General features: G+C 39.9%; 1 protein-coding gene across 4 annotated transcripts in view; it reads left to right on the plus strand.

Annotated features, from left to right (window-relative positions):
* Positions 1 to 18,263, plus strand: part of LOC122568763 (protein unc-13 homolog B) — a 377,765-nt gene that overhangs the window by 42,358 nt on the left and 317,144 nt on the right. For all 4 annotated transcript variants that reach the window (XM_043728897.1, XM_043728898.1, XM_043728901.1 and 1 more), the window contains exon 5: positions 14,508 to 14,631. In XM_043728897.1, coding sequence (XP_043584832.1) covers positions 14,508 to 14,631 — 124 coding nt within the window. The remainder of the gene's footprint in view (positions 1 to 14,507; positions 14,632 to 18,263) is intronic.

The following is an 18,263-nucleotide window of genomic DNA, read 5'->3' on the forward strand; positions in this document are numbered from 1 at the left end:
ACGACGATAAAAGGGAATTCATGCTAATTAAATTGGACGGCTTCTTTATCAGAGACGAACAGAAGAAACGAGGGCGTGACCATCCTTGCATTCAACAAACGTAGTTTTTCTCTTTTTGTCAGTGAAATTAGAATACTTGGTTCGAGAACTTCTCATCCCTGTTCGCCGTTTCTCGTTTCAACATTTTCACGATGTGCAGCCTACTCGCCGTTCCTTATCCTCTTTAACTATAAAATAAAAAAAGAGGGAAAATAAAGAACGCGGAGAAACGTTAATTGCATAACCGAATATCGATCTTCGATTAAAAATAACTCGATATTCCTTTCAGCTACTTATTCGGTCGGTTAATTTGTCCGCGGTAACGAGGATATCGAGTTATAATAATATTCATCCCGTTGCCGCAAGTCGATCAATATTTTTAAAACGAGACCCAATTTAATGAAGTCAAAATAGAATCGCAAGGTTCACGAGGTCGCGTTGATGCGTAGAGAGGCGGCTCTTTAAATGGGACGCGACGACGTTTCGAGCGCCGGTGAATTTGAAATGCAGCCGTAAACCGACTGAAACGGTGAATCGGATTCGACGAATAGTGGCGATCGCAAAGTGCAAGAGCTTAAAACAAAAGAAAGCGAAAACTGAAAGGCCCTGTTTGCTTTTTTCCGCACGAAGTGCACCAAGTGCATCTTGTCTTTCGACGGGAGGATCGAACAAATTAAATTAGAGGGCAGCCTTACCTCGGATAGGGGTGTAATTCAGTCACGTGCGACTGGCTATCCCCTCTTTTATACACATTCGAATACTCGTGTCGCTCTTTGGTTGGCAGGCGCAACCATCTTGCACAGATTTGTCGTAATCTTCTTGTAAGCGTTCGAGCAAACGATAGGCAATAATCACGCTATATACCTACGTTTTATTGTCCATGTAGGTATTCCTTTCTGTCTGTATCTTTAAGATCATTCTTAACGGTCCAAGTAAATGGGATAATAAATTTAATCGAAAAGGAGAGAGTCGAGTGATATTCTTCGATTTTTCGTCGATACACGCGAAATCCTCTCGGTTAATACGATCCTCGGAAACAAAGACCCGCTGCGGCTACTTTGCGGATATTAAACGCTTTCCTATATTACACCAGCTATGTTATAAACGCAATATCCGGTTTTACGACCGTACGATGGCCGCCATAAAATAACAGAAATGCGAAAATTCTTCATCGGAGAGACGACAATGCTTCCATTGACGTTTGAAATTGATTCAGAGATTACTCCAGTAATCGATAAGTCAAGTTTTTTTTCGAAATGGCAACGGATAGAAAACTAGAAACAGAGATTAGGCGAAGAAGAAAGGGGAGGATCCTGGTCGCTGCATTTGCCAGAAATTTCTCTGAGAATGGAGCAAATTGAATTGCGAAGTGGCATGAGTAAGAGTTGCGTTTTAAAGGTGGCATTCCTGTAGTTTTCTTGACTCTGAAATCAACTGGAAGGCAGTGGCACACAGAAGCTCTCGGTACCGCTATCGGCAGCTCTGTTCCCTGGCAACGATATCCTCCACGGTTCCATCACCACATCACCGCTGACAATTCCTGAGTGTCTTCTGGCTGTGACGTCACTTGGCGCATAGCCAGCTCGCAACGCTCAATGAAACAGTCGGGGAAGCCAAGGCGACGTGGTTCACGTAGCTTTACGTCGGCGTTATGTTGCTGCGTGCACACATTCGAGCTTGGACTTGTGTGGCAACGACCTTCGCAAAAGATTTCCTGGATTTGTTCACGCGCTTCTCCCTCTCTTCGTAATATTCGTATCGCACAGCCGCGAACAGCACACAAAAGAGAGAAAAAGAGAACTATCGAGTAAACAATTGGGATTTTACTGGGGAAAATCGTTCGAACCTATCGTCGTTTGATATTTAAAAGTTATCGAGCGGAGAAAATCCCTGAAAAGTAAACGTTGATTGAATAAAAAACGAAATATATTTACATTCGCAAACAGAGAGTACGTGGTTATAAGCATCACGGTTTACGTTCATCGAGGGAGAAGAGGGAAAACATTCGTAACAAATTTCTGTTTGCTGCGTTAATTGTCTTTGCCATTGTTCCATTCTATTCTGTGTCGAAACTCATCGTGGAAACCGCGAGAACGCATTCGTGTAGTTACGATCGTCTCTGTCCGAGCTATGAAATGTTCCGGTCGTGGTTACGGAAAGAGGATTGATGAATCACCGGCAAACTGGTTCCTTCATATTTCTGGACGATCGATCGACAACCCTGGCGTACCAGGGCTAGCGACAGTTACGTTGACGGAAAAGAGGACGGCAAAAGTAGATAGACGAGGAGAAAGGAAGGGATAGAGGGCGAGCGTAAAGGTGTAAATTGGTGGGAAAGGGAGAACGAAACGAGGAAAATAGAAAGAGACGGCGATAATACGAAAAGCGCTAGATACAGAGACGATGCGTGAAAGAGAGACAGAGTTAGCCAGAGTTAACTGATAAACGGTGAACAAGGAAGATGACACGAAGGATGCGGTAACGCGTAGACGATGGAAAGGATAACAAAGGCGTGATGACGAACAAAGGAAAAGGGACGAAGATATGGCATGGCAAACACGGAAAATGAAAGAAAGGGCGAAAGAAGAGGAGGGCAAGTAAAAGCTGAGGAATGAAGCGAGATTTGTGAGTGGAAGCCGAGGGCAGGTTGCTTTTCCTGTTGCGAGGACAATCTGGGTCAAGCCCGGCTTAAAATATTCATAAAGCTGCACGCGAGATCCACGTACGACCGGTTCGATTCACATTAGAAATGCGCTGACTGAGGTATGTCAAGTAACTCTAGAGGGATGACGATGAAACATCACCGTTGATTCGTCCTCGCCTGTATTAGTGATCAGCGGTAACCGGTGTTCGTGCGCGCCCACTCCTTTCTGACAGAGGCTTGACAAAGCTCTTACCAACACCCTCCGCCTCCATTTTCCTGTCCCACGCGGTGACGGTCTGCCATTTCTGGCTGCTTCGGGGCTGCACACGTCTCGGTAGCGACAAAATCCTTGATTTTACCAGTCGAAGAAAGCTTTGCCCGCGCGTACGAGCGGATTTCACTGTGTGAAACGTGTCAGGTCTTGAAAATGAAAGTTCAAACGCGAACGGTATGCTGCCGAAAGGAATTCCGGTCGCCGCTCCAACGTCCCCTTCGCTCCACGTCAACGGTGAATACTTGCCGAATGACTGGAATAATATCTTCATTTTCCTACAGAGCCAACGTCCATGTGAAATTATTGCGATAATCCGGATCCCTTGTGTTTCATGATTAATATACATACTCGTACGTCGTACGTATGCCAGTGTATATTATGAGATTAGCGAATCGAAGGAAGCGACAAGTAAAACTATGAGGAATCTCTACGGTCGGATTCTGTAACTGACACTCAAGAGAATCGATTGGAATCGTACCGATAGAGTAATCGATCTTCCAGTGATTCCAGATTTTCGTCAAAAAGGATTACTTTTCGGAATTTACATTTTCATTAGAACGACTTAAAATCTCGTTGAGCGGTGCTCCGTCAATAATGTCGTCCTTCGTTTCGTTACACCAAAAGAGGGATTTGTCGTTAATCGGGGATACTTCGGTGCTTCTTTAATGCGTTCCATTGCGCTTGCGGATTAAGACAGAACCACGTTCGAAGCTAATCGCATCTATGAATGCTTTCTGTGAAAAAGATCGCCCGGATCTATCCGCATGTATAAACATTCTGTGGAAGATAAAGAAGAGAAACGTCGAGAGGTCAAGGTATATCTGAGCTTGATGGAAAAAAGATCCAGAGTCATCTTCGTGATCCATGGAAGACCACAGACTGATGGATGATTCCTTGCTAACCAGCTAGTGAAAGCAGAGTGAAAGGAAATTACGGATCGATCGACTTCACTTCCTTCGTCCCATCTTCGTCCCATCTTCGTCTCATCTTCGTCTATCCCACTTTTTGTTGTCTTGCCCATCTTGAAACAAGAAAGAGCGGACGCCACTAAATTGTTTCTCTAATCCTCGAGAAATCACGTCCGACCGACACGTGGTCGAGTAGATCCTCGTCGTGTACGCTCGTTACCTGGGTACGGGCTAAACGGGGCTTGCCAGGAGGTCAAATCTTTGGCTGGATTTTCATTTGTAGCGAGCAAACTCTAGCTGGAGTTACCTGTTTGCTCTTCGTCGTAGATTGACGTGCCTTCGATATGCGAATTGTTGACTCGAGAAATTGACGAACGACCATCGGCTAACTCTTCTTTCGTTCCCTCTTTTTTGACCGACGTTCGTTATGCCACGGTGGATCGTGCCGAGCCACAGCCGGGAATTTGATTGAGTAATCGCGGTTTATCTATCCCCATGTAACATTGGCAGTATCAGTTTTGCGGTGTCGTTGCGTGACAGATGTCTAAACAATTATGGAACAATTATAGTCCCTTTCATATATCTTCTGTGTGTCAAACGATCGAATTTTGTTTCCATTGGAGCGACGAATTTGAAACAGCATTGATAGGGTCTAATCAACGTTTAGAATTATATTATCTTACAGCGATGAAATGAAGGACCGATTGAAAAAGCTTTTTACTTCGATATAATAATTAAATGAAATTAATAACTTGAAATCGAATAAATATGAAATGTCTGCATAAATCACGATTAATCCAGTTTTCGATATCCTACAGATAATTTTTTTAATCAAGGACTTCGATATTGACTGTCCGTTGTAATCAGCGATATCAAGTATACAAAGAGAACTAACATAAACAAAGAGGCAGTATGGAATTTTAATTCCCCGCTTAATTAACCAAGCCTGTTATCATTTGTCCCTTAATGATTTACATTTCTCGTCAAGCCGAGCGAAATAACGCTAGCACGCAAGGAGAACTGCCATTGCATATGTCAGACAGATCGTCGGTCTTGTCGCCCGTAACAAATGTGCCTGTAAGTAGATGCAGGCCTGCAAACGTCAGACGTAGGAGCGCGTGTCTTCGGATTCACGTGATTAATATACACGTATTCCGCTCAAATAGGCAACTGGTATCCCCATCGCGCTATATTTACAGCAATTTCCACCTGACTTGCTGGAATCCGACGTCACATGTTCGCTACGCCTCGATTCTAAGAAAATTGCCCCATAAATCGAATTACGATTAAAAGTTGTTTTTATTTCGGGTAATAACATCGTTCATCAGTGGGGGCATTTTTTATTAGTCTTTTTTCAAACGTCTTATTTTCGGTTTGCCTTTTTCTATCATTTATCATTAGTCGACTGAAGATGCTTGTACAGTTTCATACTATTATGAATACGATTAAAGAAACGTAAATCAGGTATTTGTTTTACTTGCTAAACGTTATAAACAGTACTTTGTTTCGAATATTCATATTATGTTGTGTATATTTGTTTATCTTTGTTCCTATAAATTCATAAATATCCACAGTTGACTAATCAGTCTGCAAAGAAATAATATTGCATTATTATGGTACTAGTTTTTCGCAGCTAAATTTTGAAACTTATTTCAGCGTCAGAATTTCAATGTTACACGTCGTCTCGGTTTTCAAAAAATTAACGAACTCGCGGTTTACAAAAACTCAGTCCTTGAATACGTTTCTCCACGCAGATATATGTACGTGTATGTATATATTCCGTTCAAACCAATAGCCAGCATCGCTGTACTGCCGTAACAGGTAAAATAGAGCTTCCTAAGCTTCGAAGCTTATCTTAGCCGGCACTTTCTTTCGACGAATCATGCTAACAGCATCGAATTTAAATTTTACCGTCGACGTCTTTAAACGACGTTTCCTCCAATTTACTACATCGTAATTTTCCCAGAGCATTAGATTTTCCAGCCGAAAGAACATCCAGCTAAACATACTTGCGTCCGAGTTAACGACGTTTCTCACAAGAAACGTCGCAAACAGACGAAGAGTTCGAAGGAACGTTCATTATCGCGTTTCTTCGTTCCTGTAGCAAATTGAAGGATGCACCATGTTTGTCTTGGCGAAATCCTCCCTTAGAGGGAGAACTTCGTCATTAATATACTTCACCGGATATCTCCCTTGACGGAGACGGAAATCGTCGTATTCGTTCGCCTTACGCGATGAATTCGTGCGGCGCAGCCTGACGTTCGTAATCATTTCTAGCCAGCTCGAGAGTCATTGTGTCGTTGCGCTTAATTGCGGAGGTGTCTTGTCCCATTCGCGAGTATCCACCAACGTCACCCTTCGTCGCGACTGTAATTCTCTTTTTGTCCCGGCCCGGTTCCATTGCGAATCTTTACATCCACGTAACACGGCTACCATCGCAACCACGCTAACGGTGTCACCAGTAAATTCGCAAAAAAGATACAAGCGGAAGGAGAAGTGAGAGGAATGCGGTAGACGTTAAGAATCGTGTCGCCTACTCTCTTGTATATCGTGATACCTTGGATCAAGATATAACGTGTGTTTATGACAAAACTGTTCCGGATTTACGATGCATTGGATTTTTATTAAGCTTGACCTTTTTACGATCTTTAGGACACTTATCGAAATTTATTGGTATTTTCTGGTGATTTTTTTATGGTTGCGAAACGTTCATATCGATGATCGTATAGGATTTATTGATGTGCTTTCTTTCTGTTCTACGAGGGAAAGAATCTGTTTTTCGAAAGTATTTTCGGTATATGCTTAATGATTTTGTGTAAAGTGATTGATACTGCACGCGAATATGATGTAAGTGAATGGATCGTTAGAAAGCACGTAGAATTTTAATTTTCTAAAAGTATATTTCGACTACATTCTTCTTTAGAGTTTGTTGACATAAGACATGCTCCATTTCTGTAAAAAAGCTAAATGATAATAAAACGATACTTACATTCTTTCGTTAGCCAGGTCTGAAATTTCTTTTCAATTATGGCTAATTAAATAATTTCGATTCGCATGATCATCAAAACTATGCGTATAATCCTAATACCTCGTTCAGTCAATAAATTAACGGCATAATATCAATTGTTTGAATATCATTGCTATTTCGAACGACTCGTCATATTGATCAGATAATATGGATATTCGTATTATTGAACTAACATGAATATTTGTTCGATCCAAATAATTCTCGCGCGGTAAATTTACATGTTTTTTAAAACGTGTAAATTTACACGTTTCGGACCAACCGAGTTCGTTTGCATAAAAGGAACGCGATGAAGGGCCGTTTTGCTTGTGGCGCTAGCACGGCCGAACGAGAAAGGAAAGGGCAAAGGAAACGGAAATGACGGCCGATAAATTGGAGAAAACTTGTTTCCTGTGCGGCGAAGGGACTCGTTGAGAAATCATATTGAGAAATCAAGGCGTCTGATGAAAGTACATATTCGTTGGGTGAGCGAACGAAAGATCGATCGGCTCGCTTACTTTTCCACTTTATGTAGCTGTAGTTGCTGTAGGCCGTGGCCGGTACGAGTACGTCTTCCTCGTGGCTCTCTCTCCCCATTCAATCTCCTATTTCTTCTCACGTGGTCGACGCTATAATTGGGCTCGGTTGCCCGGAAACAGATTGATACCGGAATGGGAACAGAAGAGACACAGTGTGCGTCACACCAGCACCACCCATGACTGCTAACCTAATTTGCGTCTCCCTGATAGCACCATAATCGTATAGAATTAATTGGAACGAGTCTTCGCCAAGATAGCGGCGCTGTACTTTTACCACGGCCACCTCGGAAATGTCGGTCCTCTCGGCTCGAAACGCCGCTATCCCAGACGAAAACAAAGTTATACTTTTATAACAGCTGTAAGTAGATAGTCGGATGATTATATTCGTAGTACGGACAAATTAGTTGTGAATATTGCTATAAATAAGGGAGAAAGAGAGATAAGTGAGCGATCGGAGTGTAGGTCGATCGATCTTGTACAACGATAAAAACGATACGCATAATGAGCATAATGAGTTATATCTGTCACCGAAGCTGGAGAAGATGTCGCGAACAAGAAGGCATTTTGATTAGCGCGCCTTCTCTTTGTCTTTTGTCTTTCCTGTTTTCCGTATCCCCATCATTGTGTCTACAGATCCTATCGCTTTTCATTTTCGATGTTCGAGCAACGTTTTCATCCTTTCGTCTGTCTCATGTCCAATCTGGAAAATTAAATTTTACGTCAGTTGAGATGCAAGAAAAATCAATAGCCGCTGCTTGTACGTTTTCGCTATATATCATACAGATATGACTTACTGCCATTTCGACGGTCAATAGATTTTAATAGAAGGCTTGAAACGATCGTTCGCGTAATTGTATTTCCGTCAGTTGATTTTCGTATAATACCGAGCAAAAAAAATAATTTTGCAATTGGAGGTAATTTCCCAAGCGATAACGACAATTTTGAATTGCCGGTTTGTTTTCCCGCGAAGATCACAGAGAGAATTTCTTTGCATTCGTTAGTACGCACTATCGCGATATCTACTTTTATATTTTTGCGAGATTGCATCAAAAAGGATTATACTTTGTATTTTTCTACGGTATTTCATTTTCATTGATGCAATAGAAATCAATTCGTATAGTTAGAAATGGAAATTGCTTAACTAAAAAGTTAATTAAATTTTGAAGCTAGAATTAAAAATACCGAACAATGTGGCTTCGTGCATTTCAATTGCGTGAATAAAACACGTTTATAGTTGATGAAATTACGTTGAGTCGTTATCTGACGTTTATTCTGGTATTTGCAGATGCACCGCGGGTTATTAAAATTTTTCATTATACAGCTATGAATAACGCACTTTTTCGTGACCATGTGACTAATAATATGTGCATAAAAGCAAATTTTTAATAACGATTTGTACTTGATCTCATTAAATATCAAATATTAAATATTACGACGTGTTAGAATAGTAACATTGATACCTGGGTATTTAAAAGAGAATTTTACATATACAATTACATGTGTATATAATTATAGAATTCTTAAAAATACATTCATTCGGAGATACGATTCATTCAATAAGTAATATAACAAATTTTTCGACACGGACGTTCTGAGAACTCTATGCCGCATTATTCAAATTTGCCGCGTATTTCAGCAGTACTGTTATAACTTTCTCCGATAGATAGAGCGATTGTAGCTAGAATCCAAGATGGAGATGTGAAACGCGGTGCGTGTGAAGCGAATAACGGTGTTTCAAATTTCCTAACAAGCAACTTGGTGTGTACTTTTTGAATTAACGATAAATATATCAAAATCTTTATAACGAAAGTGTGGATAAGTAGCTTCCGGTAATAGTAACACGTGAGTTTTGGATTGGAAGCGAGGCATTGGATTTGGCGCGTTTCTACTGTCAGATGACAAGATTTGAAATCACGAGGTATTTATCTACGATGAAAATATACGTACATATAACACACTCAAATATAAGTTTTAATCGTACTAAACATACGTCCTTTTAAGGAAATATGATATTATTGAAAACTCAAGCCGATAGAGTTATACACTACGATAGGGTTATGGATATACTATATATACATACACACATACATATTAGACATCTAGCTTCTTATCGTGTAAGGTGTGTTGAAATAAAACGTAGACCAGGGTATGAGAAGTATCCATTATTCTCGTAAAGAAGATTATTTACAAGAGAGTATTATTTCCTCTTGATGTATAAAAATTTAACTTTAGCGTTCGCACTGTTTCAGAATCAATTTAGATAAGAACAGTTTATTCCTATGGGATCTCGTTGGTAGTAACGTCACCTTGGTCCGTGGAGTACTATAGTCTAGAAATTACTTTAATCTCGAAGTAATTTTGTCACTCAAGTTACTTTAGTCCTTGGAGGTTATTTTGACTGAAGCCAAGGCTGAAATTACTGTAATTTTATAGATCTGCTTTTAGGGCAGAGTTACATCAGATTAGAGATCATTTTGTTCTGTATTCACGTGTTGAAAAAGTTTCTTTAATTCCAGGAAACACCTTAGATATCACCTTCGTCTTTGGGTTACCATATCCTAGAAGTCAGCTTGGCGTCGAAGACCTCCTGTCTCGTAGGAATTTCATACCTTATCAGGAGTCACATTCTCTTTTGGTCTACCTTGGACTCAAGATCCCCTTAGTATCAAGGTCACAGAGATTCGAGGCTTCATATCTATAATATCCTAACATCACAGCATCGTTAAGGTTTCTAGATTGCCAGCGTTCTTAGATCGTAGATTATCGAATTTATTAGGATCGTTACGACCATTAGAATACCACAATAATGCTCCAAAATTACATAATTATGCCCTAAATTCGTTCCACTTTCATAAGAAATTTAGTACCCTGTACCGTGATTGTATCGTGATATCATAGTCATAGTCATTGTTTTTATATTGTCATTTAATGCGTATATATTATGGAATATTGTTACTTTGTGGTATTCTTGTTAATTTTTCGATTAACCCGCGTATAATACTTTTCCTATTTGCGAATAAAACAAGATACTTGCAGACGTATTTAGTCACAAAAGTTTTAATTATATTTTAAATGGTCTTATTTTCTCTTATTTATCACGTAACATAGATATGCTTACGTACTACGATCAGTTAATCAAGTACGTTAAATGGCATCATTGTTTAAGCGATCTATTAGAGTAGTTTCGGAGCAACGGCATTAACAATGAACCGACCCTTTCCTAAATTTCGAAATTTGTAGCTACCTATCGATATTGTTACTATCGAAGCACTAGCTACAGTAGACGTGATTCATTATCAGTTTAGTTAATGGAATAATATCCATGACTATATCGTGTTGTTAATAACTTCATCGATAGGTTTACGTGCGTTCCGCTAGGAAGATATATTTATTTATATATATGAAACGTTTCTCTTTCCCTTTACTTCTTTACATATACATTTTTTTTGCTCTGGATTTTCTCTCGTGTTTTATTCGCAAAGCCTCTTTCGATTTCGAATCCTTGGAAGTAAAATGAGTAACGTTTACAATTGTAAGCATCGTGATCGTTGGTCTTTTCTTCCCACGTACTTTGTTCATAACTCACGAGCGTTTTCGTTCTCCGGTCTTATTATATACGTCAAGTTTTTTCTAGATAAACAGCTCGATTTCTATGGAAACGGATTGGATAGATACGTTTCTTACTTTCACGAGAATCAGTTCCCTAAAATAATTCCTATTTGTTTCGCAACGCGAGTCAGATCCAACGTGTATTATCCATTCGCTTAAACGAGATATTTGATGAAAACGTTAGCAAATAAACATCGTGTTTTCTCCTATTCTTCCTTTATACATCCACAGGATTTCTCCGTAGAAACATGTGAAAATTCTTGGAGACATTTCACAGCGATAAAGCGAAAGCAGACTGAAAGATAGACTTTTCGTGTCCATGTGATACCTAAATTTACTTGAAACATAAAATTTGCTCGTATAATATAATGGAGTAATAGTACGTAAATGTAACAGAAAGCGATAAACGTAAAATGCCTGCATGAGTCCAGGACTGGCACAGTCTTTCGAGTGATAAAAATCGAATAACAAAAAGAATTTTTACGTCCACCGTTTAGAACAAATTAGGACATCAACGTTAATCGTATGAGGTAGATTGCGAACGTTCATCCACTTATGGGAAACTTAAAAAATACGGCATCGGTATGACATTAAGCTTAGTTACGTTGATAAAAATTCTCGACTGTTAATTGTTAAAGTAAAATCATTTCGTCATTAGATTTTCAATTCTTCGATTTTTGTCGATTGCTCACAGAAAAATAAAAATGTTTGCCTTTGGGCAACGCTGCGAATTCCATCGCTGTAGGTGGAATAAATTTTTATCGAATACCTATGTCGGATTTCCTGTATGCCATTAAGTAGATGGCCGCCACGACCTTTAAATATACGTGCAGATTGTCGAAAAGGATCGGTTCTGCACGTAAAAATCCAAATTAACGGGAACAAAGGTCTCGCTGGAGCGTGATTGATTTGATCGCTCAGCCGTCACCAAGCGTTTAAGCCGCAAATCCGCCCTGGAGTTTGAGGTTGCGCTTTTTTTAAACGACCAAATATATGGAGATTTTACAGCGTCGCGTCGCCTCTTCCTCCCTGGCCAATCTATCGAATTTTTTACGGTTCTGTAATCACGCATAACAATCAGTTTAATTTGGTAACGACCGTGTGCACTGACTGCGGTCAACTTTAATGATTTGTTAACGTTCCAACGTTGACCTGCTTTTGACTATTTGACTGCCATAACGTGACGGATAACGTTTAAGGGTATTAAAAATAGGACCGTCTTATTTTAACCTGATCTTTAATTAGATACTCCGGAGTATTTGCGTGCCTCGTATCATTTTTTTGTTGACTGGAAATGTTTATTAACGTTGCAAGTTACGTGATAAGCAACTGCATATGCATTTTCGATCCGCCTGTAACTGGTTTTTCTAGGCAAGTGTGATATTTTTGTCGTTATTATATTATGTTTTTAGGTAGATTTGTAACGCATCTCTAGGTATTAATTTAGTTTAGTATGTTAGTCGAAGGAGCTCGAATTTTGTAACTCGGAGGTAAATATATCAGGAAATTTATTAGTGAAAGTAAAATACAAATAGAGATGAGAAATGAAGGGAAGAGATAGCAAGCTGCGAAGGATTCACTGCACTTGTTGTATCTTTTCTATAATTAAACGTCATATTTTGTTCATGAATACAATGCAAAGCTCTTAACAGAAATTAGATTAATCGCCCATTGACGTAAAATCTTAATCGTTGCTAAATGAAAGCTATTTATTCAGAACTTTAAATATTAACAAAGATCGAATTATTGTTATTAATGTAATATCGTTGTCTGTTTTTGCTGAAAAATTTCCTTTTTATTAAATTCTCTTTTTATTAAATCTTCAAAAATTAATAAGCAAGCTTGCGAGAATATCACGTGTACGTCTGTCGAAAATCAACGCCAGTAGTATGAAGTCTAACATTGATACAACAGGTGTAAACAGGTAAGTTGATTTGTAGTAAAGACAGTCGGTTGAATGGAAAGCCGTATTATCATAACAGACCAATTGGCCTCGATTTACATTTCCCTCGCCGCCGTTACATTCCTACCAATATCACGATGTTAGAAGCGTAAATTTACGAAAGTGTCTTATCTTCCCTTGAATATCGTAACCTCCGTTTACATTGTGAATCATAAATGTATCAATATGCCGGCGATGTTGCGATTCAGCTCCTAAATGCGAACCTAAACGCGAAACTACGGAACCGTTCCATGGAAGTTTCGTTCAAACTTACGCTTTATGCATCGGTGAAACTGATATTGGTGGAAACACGCAGATACGAATTAAACTCGTCTCAGCGGAATTGTTGCTGACGCTTTCCCTTCGCGCAGAAAATTTTTCTTTATCACCATCCGTATTAACGCGCTTCTCCGAATGAAGTATTATCGACGCTGGAAAGTAGAGACGCAGAATATTCCAAATCCAAGATCTTTCTCACAAGGAAGTAGTGGTTTATCGACTTTTTCTTTCTTACTTTTATGCGTAATGTACACGTATAACTATACATTTTCCTACGAATAGATTTTTATTCAGTCACACAGGCAGTTACAGTTAATTCACGCGATTACGAGGATAAGATAAAAAAGAATCTCGATCGAGTCAATGTCTGGTCGAGTTCCGTGCCCATTTCGTAAACGGAACGCGTGTGGCGGTAAATTTGAAACGATCGCGAAACCTGCTGCGTATCGTTTTGATGAAATCGGTAGGGGCGGCTAATTGATCAACGTGATCCCCTTACAAATAATTAAGAGGGAACGGCTCGGTGGTAAGATCCACGTGGGTCGCGTAACTTGGAAAAATACGACTCAGCCATGGCAGTGTTCGTTTCGGCTGTAAGTCGCAGCCGGCGGCAGCTGCGGATAAAAGAGAATTGCCTTAATTACGGCATGCCATTTGCAAACAGCCGCGCGTGCACTTTGATAGCCATGCTTCGCAGCTCGTTTCTGAGAGTACGAAACGGCGAAGCCACGGAAAGAGGCCTTTCTAGAATTTATGTACACGTGTTATGTGCCTTTAGTCGCGGTACATGGCCATTACCAGTCTGCGCCGCTGTTCCTACCATCGACATTAAATCCTGTATGTACATTATGTATACATACAGCTATGTATACGTCACGCGTATAATACAGAGTGTATGCAGAGTGTGATCATAAAGAATGAAATCCAGGCAATTCGATTTATCCGGAATTTTTAAATTAAAATCGATCGTGTGAAGAATACGCAACCGTCCGCAGAATTTTGAACGCCGGTGAACGTTGCGTAGCGAGTAGTGCATATGGCATTCCAGAAGAAAGCTGTATCGTATCGTCGCGTGACATACTCCCGTGCCCTCGAATTTCTGTATTTTCCTTGGAATCCGACGGAACGCAATAAGTTAAAATTGAATTCTCTCGTAAAGCTTGATTACGCGCATTTGCATCCCTTTGTGTTTAATCTTGTTAATTATTCCATAAATAGAAGAGCGTAGCGTTTCTATTCCTTGTTACCAATGTTTGATTTTCATTGTAGGAAGGTTCCGGACAATGGGTCAGTCTCGATTCGGAGCTCGAGATGAGAGGCGCCGAGATTATCGGCACGAAAAAGCCAACTGGCCACTCGCTTCTCATAGACTGCCGTTTGGAGCTTCCGTTCGGTAAGTTAGCAGAAAATTCCTTCTTATTCGGTGTAGAACAGTGATGGAAGCATGTCTGTCGAATGTAAGCGTACGTGTCCGCGAACGTATATATGTACCCCAGATTACAGATAAATGAATAGAAAATTGAAATATTAATATTGAAAATCTGGAGAAAAGTCACGTAGATTCTTGAAATAATTGGAGTAGAAAATAAGCGAATATGAAAATAAATACGTAATTCAATTATCGAGTCGGATTGAAAAAGGAGAAACAGCAGACACTTTGTATCTTTGAAATGGAAAATATTACCGCGGGCGAAGCTCTCTGATTTGCAAATACGTCGTAGTCTCGATCAATGTTTAATAGCCATTAAAGATGTGGCATTGGAAATCCTTAGCAGTTCATTCTGTTTCTTCGGTCGATCGATTCTGTGTGTTGTTTCAATCTGTGTTATTCCGATATTTTCTAAGGCTTCCATAGAGAGAAAGGGAGAACACAATTGATTTGAAATAATCAAATGCTGCTTGTGAATTTGAAGTGCCTGTCGAGGTATCGTTTTACAATTCAAAACAAAAAGCAGAGAAAATACTTTCTCGTTAATGCGTTTTCGTTATCGATGTAGAGTGAATCGTTTGACCTTTCGCCATGAAAATCCATCCACAATTTTCGTCATGGTTATTAGTTGTCATGTATGTAGATCAAAAACCAAAAGAAGATTTCGTTTTTTCAAATGCCTTTTACAACACGTTTATAACCGATCATCGAGGTATTATATTGGATATCGCGTCAAATATATTTTAGCTTGAAACGAACGTCGACGGTTATCGACGACGTAATTTTCTACGTTGCGCAGATCCGTAAATTCATTTTCTACTTAAACATCGATTATTACGTTTGCCAACAAAATATACAGCTCGAACAAAACGCTCGAATAAAACACACGAGAAACAACGAATCGATGAATATCCTAATTGATGTTCCACGATTTTCATTCCAAACGATTGATAACACGATTCATTTTCTATTCATTTATCCACCTTGCCCACCCAACATGAAGACCTTACGAACCGTCATCATGGTGCACGCAATATGCGCCATACTTTTCACGCGTTAACCAAGTACGATCACGTGAATCAAGTAGATTGCTCTTTACTGTGCGAGATATCGTCGAGCCTACAGCGATTGCCAAAACTTACTTATATACCACAACCGTCTATTGCCACTCTCGTATCTGACAAACACGATTAACATGCAAAGTATCTTATCGAATCGTATTCCAATCCCACTGACTAGATCGTCAGTGTCAGACGATGTAATCGGTGGAAACAAACTGTAACGTTAAACCGGTGGAAGAAAGAGGTAGACAGAGGTTAAACGAAGGGAATAGGATGTAGTTGTACTAAAAGAAGGTGGCGACGGGTGGGGTGGGGTGGAGATGGGGTTGGGGAGTAAGAGGGTGGAAGCCTGTAGGGATGCATTGCAGCGGTGAATCTAAGGGGTCGAGTGAAATTGCCTGGCAGTAACCGGCAGCACTCGTGTAATCGAGGCGATAATGAAATGCCAGTGGATCGTGCCATTTCCTCGTGATCGACGTAGATCCACTTGAGAAAAAATGAAGACAGAATGGTTCTGCCCCGTGCACAGTGCACCCGGTCCTCCGCTCCACTCCGTCCGAGTGGCTGGAACTTTTAATTGAGTACGTCTAGAAACTTGTCGAGGCGTTGGTTTGGCGCCTGTTCGCTTCCTGTCGTAGGTATATTGGCCGCTCGATGCATCGTTATGCCCGGCACAGACACGGTTGAATACTGTCAACTTGCAGGATGTACGTATGTACTTACATACCCCGGTTTATGCGTGTTAGGGCACTTACTGGCTTTCACGGAACGTAATAATTGATCGAAGAAAATTATTTAGTCAAATAGAAGTATTTGCGTATCTCTAATGTGTAAAGTATAGGCGAAAAAGAATGTGTAAAGATGATTTACAATGGCTGAATGAAAATAATGAATTAGCGATTATGCGATGACAATCGCAACGTCCTAAATCAACAGTGTACGGTTAAATAAAATATAGAATATTTGGTATAAACATAATGAAGAAGATAATAAAATAAACTTGTAGATCGATATAGACGATAAATACGAAGTTATTTTGTTATGTGTACATATGTAATGGGCAGGATACTTGCTATGGTGTCGAACGTACACGAGTGTCACACAGTCCAAAGTTACAAACGAGACAACAACCCTTGAGGTTCTAAGTTCCTAGTGATTCTTTAGATTCGTTTTATTTTCCTTTGTTTGTGTCCTAACACACTTACGAAAACGCTTCTATGTACTTAGGTGTTACCAAGGAAAGTATATCGAGAGGAACACGCGCGGTTGTAATGCACGTGGATGAAAATAGGAAAGATTCGCCAAGTTTCGTATCTTCCGCGCGAACTTTTGCCACTTCCTGCTGGCCTTTGTAACAATCGTTGTTCCGTTGTTCGCCCGTCTTTCTGAAAAATTAACGCGGACGTGAAACGATTCTCGCCGGCTTATTTTCTTGATTTCGTTTGCGATAAAACACGGTCGAAACACGCTACATAGGAAGTCGTGCACAAGGCACGAAACGAGGTTTCAACGCGTCGGATCTAGCGTCGTTAAAAATTAGTTACTAAAAATGTATTACTAAATCTGGACGCCAGCTAACACCGTTAATAAGCTCGATAAAAGGAAAGAATCGTAACAAGTTTTGATGAGTTTAAAATGGTTTGTTTACGATCTTTCTTCGTTCCAGGCTTGTTAATCTCGAACGATCGATATTAAAGTACAGGCCAGGAGGAATTCCGTGACAGAAAGAACGGTATTGCTGCCACAAATGATTGCATACACGCGTCAATCTGATCCGTATGTAACGCAATGCGAGAAACATGCATTATTTATAGCAAGGCGCTGAATAACTGCGAAAAAATGTAAATCTGGCTTCCCATGGGCAACGAGCATAACTCCGACTGATTTAGAGCAACAGATAACTGGTATTTTTGGAGAAACGGGCCCGTGTGTGGAAAACGTAAACAATTTTGGAGAAAGATAGAAGATAACGAATTTAGATAGCGATTTCATGGGCGAAATTGACTTTCTCGTCGTTCTCCTGCGCTGTAGATGGATTTTTTTTTTTTTCTTTTTTTTGAAGCTCAATAATTTGTAAATTTTTCTAATTAGAAACAAAGAATGAATTTTGAAGGTAATTTTGCGTGTTCAAAGTTCGAGTGTAGGAAAGATAGGAGCACTTTTAGAATCTTTAAGACGGAATAACGGTGCTTCGAAGAATCTTATAAGTAAGGAGAAGACATTCTCTGCGAGAGTCGGCGGAAATTAATTCTTGCAATTGCCTAGGTAGTAGATAGCCTTCTGCAGCGGTATTCTTTCTTTTGTATCTCGCGTAGCCTATTTCTCGAACGTCGCTGCCTCGATCTAAGCAATCAAATCTCAGGGAATAATTGCCAAGAAGCAAATTCCACTCACGCGAACTCTCGTTAACAAACGCAAAGTCGAGCGAGATTAATCTTATCGGGTACGAGAAAGGAAAGAAGAACGAAAAGTAAACATAAGTGAAACGAATGCTATAAATATCATTTCGTTGTTTATATTTCTTCAATGATCATA

Source organism: Bombus pyrosoma, linkage group LG6 (assembly GCF_014825855.1).
Source record: "Bombus pyrosoma isolate SC7728 linkage group LG6, ASM1482585v1, whole genome shotgun sequence".
NCBI lineage: Eukaryota > Metazoa > Arthropoda > Insecta > Hymenoptera > Apidae > Bombus > Bombus pyrosoma.